An 8,698-nucleotide genomic window follows, 5' to 3' on the forward strand; every position below is an offset into this window, starting at 1 on the left:
ATATACTGTATCATTTTATTTTGTTCATAATCATGTACACTGATTGCCTAAGTAAGCATATTTATTCCGATGTGTGGCCGGCCAGCAACCTCCAATGCTTTAATTCAGGGTAAGCAATATAAAATACAGCCAATTCCTATTTCCATGAAAATTAGTTAGCTGGAGGCCTTTTTGTCAGTCTAATGACAATGTCCAGGGTAATGGTCATCTCACGTCTACGGGAAATTTTATCAAACAGACTGAAAAAGCTCTTCAAACTGTAAAGTTTTTTTAATGTGCTTTAAAACCCTGCATTTTTAATCTATCGAGTAAGTAATTCAATGGTCCTGTACCTTTAAATCTTCTGCTTACATTGAGGGCAACCAGTAAAAAAAAACGTGCCACTAAAAATGTCTGTGCCCACATTTAGACTGGAGCAATAGCTTTTCGTTTGACTGTCCAATAGTCAGATCAATACTTTGAAAAATAGAAGCAAGTGTTGGCTTTTTTTGTACCAGGTTTAGGATGAGCTAGGTTGGAAAACTCACCTGCAGTATGTGTGATATAATCTAACAAAATGTAAAAGAAAATCATAATTTTTATGCTCTAAAATATAAACACAAGTGAACATTTTAAGTGACGACAATTCTGAGTGAACATAACAGCAACATGTGCGACAATATCTAAAAATGATCTGCAAAATTTGCTGAAAATGATACATATAGCATCAAAATCAGACACCAAATCACATACAAACCCCCACTGCTGGAAAATAGAAAGTTGGAATAAAGCTTAAGTGTTTAACTTTGAATCCAATTTTGTTTCAAGGGGGAAATGGGGGGAAAAAAAAGAAAGAAGAATGCCTTTAGCAAGTTGACCTCCAAATACAGGCCTGCCCTCCATTCCAACATCTAAAAGGGGTCAAATAAATCCCCACGGTCACACACTTAAAAGGTCTCGTTCACACAGTCAGCAAGGTGGTGGTAAATCCAATTGGTCGCCTGCAACAATGTCATCACTGAGGCTAAACCACACTGCTGCACCTGCGATGCTTTGTGTCACGGGCAAAAATAAACAGCATGTAAAGTTTGGCAGGCAAAATAGGACCCTTGCAATGAATGGTATTACAATAGAAAATCCCTATTAGGATTTTTTAAAAATGCATTCAGAAGGTGGCTGTATCAACTCCAGAATGCCAGGCAGCCACTGCTCTACCGCACTCTGAAACGCGATTCACTGCACATTGCTTTTCGGATGGCAATGCCCCTGTGAACGAAGCCAAACACTACTCTACTAACAGTACAAAAATATTCTAGCTTTTGCCACATCTTGGCCTTTAAGTGGGTAAAGTTGGAACGAACATCTACTGGGGTACCTGGAATCGAATCATGACATGAGTGACACGAGATTTCCGCTCTCCATTTTCTAGCTTCTCTTCACTTGTTAGGACAGACAGAACAAAATCTCCCGGTTTGCTCTGACTTTCCCTCACCAAGAAACTTCCAGGCTTTCCTTTTTCCAAGAGCAGCTTCTCAGCCTCTCGTCCAGAAAGGTGCCCATGGTACCACCTAAACAGAACATAAAAAGACTTCAGTAAAGTAACAGCTGTACAAAAGGAAGACGGCCAAAAGTTTAATTTCCTACTAGCTTCATACAGTACAAACACTAACCGATCAACTTATTAGAACATTTACACAATAACCTAATCATCAAACTATGGCAGCGGTGCAATGCACACAGTCATGCAGATACAGGTCAGGAGCTTCAGATACCGTTCACATAAATCCCCAGACTGGGGAAGCAACAGGATCTAGGTGATTTTGACCATGGCATGATTGTTGGTGCTAGACCAGCGTCAGACATGCTGGTTTGAGTACTTCTGTAACTGCTGATATCCTGAGATTTGAATACACTATAGTTTTATAGTTTATTCAGAATCGTATGAAAAAAGAAAAAAAAAAAAAGAAGAAGAGTAAGTTGCCGTTTTGCAGAGGAAAATGCCTTGATGATGAGAGAAGAACTCCAGGCAAATAAAATCCAACCATTGCAGTGGGGCTACACACTGGAAGGCTTAAGTGCTCGTTTTGCCTAGGGAGCTAAAATAACAATGATATACTCACCAAACCATGATCCAGGCTGACTCATAGACTGGTCCCTTCAGCCCTTTTCCTTGTCTCCAGTGATGGAATGTCCAACGGTGTCCTCACATCCTATACAGTGTATAAAACATGATCACTTACAGGACCTTAGACCACTGGAACAGAGAGGGAGCGAGGCTGAAGGGACCAATCTAGGAATCGGCCAGGATTGCAGTTCAGGCGAGTATAGGCTCTCTAGGCAAAATGAGCACATAAGCTTTGCAGTGCGGAGGTAGCCCCACTGCAATGGCTAAGATTTTAATTGCTCGGAGTACTTCTTTAAAAAAAGAATGGCTTATAAAGGCTATGTTAGCTCAGATAACCTCTTTACATCTGTGGTAAGCAGAAAAGCATCTCAGAATACACAACATGTAGAACTAAGAGGCCAATGGGCTTAACATAACTGGGCAAACATTGAAAAAGTGCAGCCTGGTCTGAATGAGCTTGATGTCTGACATGCCAGTCACCAAATGTGAATCCAATAGACCACCTCTTGGATGTGATAGAACGGGAGTGACACAGTAAGAATGTGCAGCTGATAAATTTACAGAAACTGCGTGATGCAATTATGTCAACATGGACCTGGATATCAAAAGGAAGGTTTGTGGAAAGTAGAATCCATGCCAGGGACACAGACTGCAATAAAAACCTGACAGAATCTCTAACCCTTCCTGACTTTATCTCGAAATTAAATAGGTTTTAGCTGGAGTTGGGCTTGGATCAAACTTAGCATTACCAAATGAAATTATGACATGGGAAGGTTGAATTTCAACAGCAGGTCCATTTTAAAGCTAAACCCTGGGTAGATCAAACAGAAAAACACAATTAAAAGGCCACTGAAAATTCTTTGAAATGAAAATAAAATGAATGAGAACATACAACTATTGAATGCTCTTGAATTGTGTTTTTGAAAAGTGTTTTTATTTCAGTTGCTGTCATCCTTTACACAGCAGCACTCAGACTATGAGAGGAAAGGGCAGCACTTGGAACTAACCAGGCTGTGCTGCATGCATGTGCTAACAGGAAACAAGGATGGGGGAGAGAGCAGAGCTGATGACTTATCCACGAGCTGATTCTCCTTTATTAACATATCAGTAGGCTGTGGGTGGCAGAAGTGAGACCATGAAATACCTTAAAGTGACATTAAAGCCTAACCCCCCCCCACACACACACACTGCTTTAATCCTTCATGACCACTCGAGAATCTTCAGACGGGAGCGAGCGGCAGAAACACAGGTAAGTTTTTACCCATTTGGTAACTTTTTTTTATTTTTTCTAATTTTGCATATATCTACTGTTAAAATTCTACTTTAAAGTGTATGTAAGGCAAAACTATATATATATATCCATTTAACCACTGAAAAAAAGAGAAAGTTCTGGCTATGCATGCATTTTAACTCCTAAAGTGGTGGGATGCTCCTGACTGTACTGTCTTTCAGATGTGTATGACTCACAAGAGTGCTTGGATAAATTACAAATCCTTAAGCAGATAAGACAGGTCAGATGTGTGTATTCAAAATGGGTCTTTAGCATTTTCCCTGGAGTTTAGCTTTAAAGGGGTCTAGAACTCAAAAAGTAAAGATTAGCTGTTATATGGAACATAAAAAAGTTAATTGTGCCAGAACGGTACCCTTACAAAATACCTTTTATCTTGAATTCCTGCAGTGTACTCTCTGGTATGTGGGGGGCCTACACCCTCATAGCTGTATATCTGCTGTGTGAGATCTAAGGCATTGATGCTTCTGGCTGCAGGTCTCCCCAGATTTGGAGAGGTCACTACTGTGCTCACTGTTCTCCTTGCTCAAGGTGCCACTAACATGAAAAAGCAAAGCTCTGCCTCCACCAAGATGGTGCCTCCACATTAAGGCACATTGCAGGGAGGCCACAGGCAATACTGGTAACTAGTTGTTTGCCCTCTACCTGCTTCCAGAGTTCAGTTCCTCTTTAAACTGTGTGATGCATAAACAAAAATAAAAGGCAAAAACCTTTCTGCAAACCATAATATTTAAAAGGCTGTTATTTAAGTTTGCCAAAGCACAAGCTGGTATATTGTTTTAAGGGGGAGAGTCTATTGTAACGCAGAATCACACGCCAAGTACAGAAGAATAGGCACCCAGCTAAACTCTCTGCTAGAATTCCACTTGAACATGGCTTGAATGTTCTCTAATCCACGAGACCTCTGGCAGCCAAGAAGCCTTTCCTGGGATTAGTCAGCAGTGCTTCCATTAACGAAAGCGCCTAATGGGGACTGTTACCCGTTATTTTTTATTTCTGTGAAGAGAATGTAGGTAGGAGACTACAGTGGGCACAATTGTATGAGCAAATGGGACTGAACAAAGCACGTCTTTACATAAGCAGCAGAACACACTAAAAACACGAACATCCAAGTCATATTATATTACATTTTAGAGACTTTATTGCACCAGGAGAACCTCATTAAAAACAACTAAAGTAGGAAATAAAAACTTTTACTGAACATAATTAATATCATTATACAGGATTTATAGAACGCCAAACATTTGCGTAGTGCTTTACAAAATAAAGGGAAACATACATGTTTAAGAAAAGAGGGTTAAGATTTTATCAGTGGCATTCTTGTATCGACAGGATCTTATTATTGCTGTAGAAACTCAAATAAAATGGAGGGTCAATCTTAGCAGGAAAACTCTGGAAGGGATAAAATGAGTTCAACGGAGGGCCAAAAAAGAAAAATACTACAGGATTTTCGGGATTAACCACTTCAGGACTGCAATAAGTATATAAATGGCGCTGTCCTGAAATCGCTATACCAAGATCACGGCTGCTGCAGGTACCGATCTGTTCAGCTGGTGCCCGGCTATCACAAACAAGTGCTTGGGCACTGTAGAGCCACCCAATTACTTGTATGCAGCTAAAGCGTGTGCACCCACTGAACCTCCCCTCACCCTTCCCCAATGGCTGTTCCCCGTGCAATCGCGGAAACCAGCACGGTGGTGGTCTTCAGCTTAATAAGAGGGCTATCAGCACACTTCCAATGTCTGATCTCCCCTTCGATCACTGAAATCGTAAGCAATGAGGGTTTTGTCACTTCCGGATTCCGTGTGTCATTTCTCTGGCTGCTGTGGCCAGAGAGAAAGCTGATGAAGCATGATCTGTGTGTCATCAGCTTTTTTGGGGACCATAGGTGACATTAAGGGGCCTCCATAAAGAAGGACCTGTCCCTTCTTCTGTGCTATCAAATAGGGGGCTTGTTAGTTCCCTATGTGATAGCAATAAATGTAAAAATTATTTAAAGCCCCTAAAAACACGTGTCAGGTGCGCCTACGTGCAAAAATATTGATTGTGCCACACGTTACATATCTCCACGGACATCAGAGTGACAGCAGTAATTCCAGGGCCCTCATGGGCTGGTAACACTAAAGGGGTGAGCAGTACAGGCTTTTAATGCGTCACCTATCGGCAATTTTTTTTTTTAACCATTTCACTGGTGCATGCAATATTGAGGCTTGGCATGTATGGTATCTATTTACCTGATGTTAAAAAAAATATTGATTTGATAAACATTTGACATAAATAACATTGCTAATAGAATTCTACAGAGCCTCTGTTTGGGGTTTTAAGCATTTGCTAGCCAACATTTTTTAACATACATGTACAAATCTAAGAAATTGCTCTGGACGCAAAGTGTTTAAAGAGGTCTTTTCACCACATCCTACCCTCACTACTAAACAAGTACAGGCAATCTGCATTAGGTGTACATACAGAAGGCCTTGCCAGCACAGAAGCCCACTGCAGAAATATAAGACTCGGAATATTCATATAAAAGAAAATTCACACTTCTGGGATTGTCAGATTATAAGACTTTTAGGTGCCAGCAGAGCCCCCCATGCCCATGGTCTTTCCATTACTATAGAGTTTCTGGGGAAATGACAAAATCTCATAAGATAAGCACTTAACGCCAATGCTTTTTAAGCATAGTGGTTTGCACCTTTGCCTTGTAGCACAGTGTTCCTCAATCAGTTTCCTAGCTGGGATTCGATCTGCATGGAGTTTCAATGTTCTCCATGTGCTTTCGTGGGTGCCCACCGGGTACCCTGGTTTCCTCCAACACTCCAAAGACATGTTGGTAAGTTAATTGGCTCCCGTCTAAACTGGTCCTAGTACGTGTATACATGTGAGATAGGGACCTTAGATTGTAAGCTCCTTGGAGGCAGGGACTGATGTGAATGTGCAGTATGTAAAGTGCTTTGTAACTTGATGACACTGTAATAAATAAATGTAAACCAAAACAATGAACTAGTTGCTACCTACTGGTCCGTTACCGCATTGAAAGCATTTTGTTATATCTTTTCAATAAATGCTTGTTGATAATGTCAAAAATCTGACCTGTGTCCTCTGCACACTTTGTATGTCATAACAAGGAGAGTATTAGCCCTCCTCCTCCTAGACAGCCTCATCTAGTGATGATGCATACTCTTCAAGTTCTAAAGTCACAGCATATACTATCATTTCATTACATCAGCATTGTAATAGGAATATATACTGAAGTTGTTTTTTATAATGGAATCAAAGCTTACTTTAAAAAAAAATCCCTTTTAAGTAGAGAGTGCTGCCTTCCATCTGCCCATCACTTCCAACACCTTCCTGGATTCCCAGTCTGCTTTGTGTCTCTTTTACTACTGCTTGATGTGATGCAATCTCAATTTCTCAAGACTACATATCCCATCATGCATTGCTTCCAGCAATCAATGATAATGTTACATTGTTCAGGCATTGAGTTGTAGTTCAAGAGGCAGGCTCTGTGTGAGTTGGGACACAAGGAAGTGTAAAATTGAAGAAGTGCATCCTATGGACATCTTCAATAAGTTTACAAACTTCTGGATCGATATGGTTATTAGGAGTGGGATAGAACTTCAATACAGAAATACAATACTTATTTTTAATTTTTGACTATAGATGCCCTTTAACCAGGTAAACATTAATGTCAAATCACACCAAACTTTAAAAAAAAACATAAATTGCCAGTTGGTATAAACGTGTTGGGTAGGGATCTGAAAATGGCTGGGTCTGACAACTGTCATGCCTAGAATGTCTCATGACAAGGGATAAAGGTGGACGGGTTCAATGCTGCAAACAGCGTGCGCTCCTGGTTTAAAAAACGCACATCATCACCACTTCACATATGAAATCTACGTACTATGGATTGGGGACGGTGGGAAATGGAAGCTGAAGTCACAATGCAGCAAAGAAAAAAACAAGTTCACATTTATGGATCAATATTTGGTGTACGAAGTCTAAGGGGTAAATGCTGAGCTTCTTTTCAAACAGAAAAAAAAAAAGAACTGGAATGCACGAAATAACATGCTTATTGAAGAAAATAAAAACTGAGTCACCTATTGATCTCCAGGCTTTCCACACTCAGTCTTTTCACACAAACACCTTTTGATAACAACCCCTTCAAAATCAATGCTGCAATTTGTTTTATGAACTTTTATGTAAGCGTTCTAAGATATATTATTTATTCCTTGCTAAGTGAAAATAACAAACAGCCGCAACACACCGGGGACAGAACATAAAGAAATGAAAAAGAAAAATAGATGCATCCCTCCGGTATAGGTGTCCCTATAGTACAGAGATGTCCAGTTAGGAGGAAGATTACTTAAAGCAAAAAGGTTTTAAAGCTTTTTCAAATGCTGATGAAATCACTTACAATGAATGCCGCTTCTTAAAGGAGAACTATGGGGTCAGTGTTTTTCCCCATAGTTCTCCTTAGGGTAACGGGAGGACACAAACTAGCGTCCTCCCATTACACTAAGCTCAGTATACCGCGAGCTACAGGCCGCGGTATACTGAGACGCCACAGCCGAAGCGGATCCCGACATGGACGTCGAGATCCGCCCAGCTGCGCGAGTGACAGCTGGCTCTGCCTATCTAGAGGCAGAGCCAGCTGTACCCGCCCCCTCCCCCGTCCGTTCCGCCAGTCAGCGCTAGCAGATCGGAGCGGGGAGAGGGGAATCCTGCCTCTCCCCCTGTCACGGCAGAGAGCCGTGACAGGATCAAGAGGTGAGCGAACCCGGTATGTGTTCGCTCACCTCCCGATCTACTGAGCCGACCTGTGACAGTCTTTGTCTGGAAATCACTCATCTCATAGTTCTCCTTTAATGTTTAAAAGTTTTAGTTTCCTGCAGAATCAGCTGGCCCCCTGATATCCTGTTTTATGGGGGGGGGCTCCTTTCCCTTGCAGCATACTATGGAGCCACCCTTGTGTGTGCTGGTAAGCTGTGTGTGTCTCCACAAACATACAATCGATAATACGAAATCACCTGCACTCCATGCAGCGTACAGACCTCAAGTAAGAGGTTGGTGCTTGAAGTGACAACATGGATGGCGCAGTGTCAGATACAATCCATAATAGAAGTCACCAGCACTCGATGATATGTGCAAGAAGTAAAGCACTTTTTATTCAATCGTCACATGCGTCAAACAGCCAACGTTTCGGGGACACACGCAGGGACCCTTCTTCTGGGCGACATAGAGACCATCATCGAGTGCTGGTGACTTCTACTATGGTCCACAAACATACAGACACAGCAAGACATCCA

The 8,698-nt window shown here is 41.4% G+C and overlaps 1 protein-coding gene across 1 annotated transcript in view; it reads right to left on the reverse strand.

Moving 5' to 3' along the window:
• The window catches only part of LOC108790634 (tyrosine-protein phosphatase non-receptor type 11-like), a 123,401-nt gene that overhangs the window by 21,198 nt on the left and 93,505 nt on the right, over nt 1-8,698 (reverse strand). The window contains exon 4 of the mRNA XM_018560941.1: nt 1,355-1,547. Coding sequence (XP_018416443.1) covers nt 1,355-1,547 — 193 coding nt within the window. The remainder of the gene's footprint in view (nt 1-1,354; nt 1,548-8,698) is intronic.

This window comes from Nanorana parkeri, unplaced genomic scaffold (assembly GCF_000935625.1).
Source record: "Nanorana parkeri isolate BGI_ZX_2015 unplaced genomic scaffold, ASM93562v1 scaffold489, whole genome shotgun sequence".
Lineage (NCBI taxonomy): Eukaryota > Metazoa > Chordata > Amphibia > Anura > Dicroglossidae > Nanorana > Nanorana parkeri.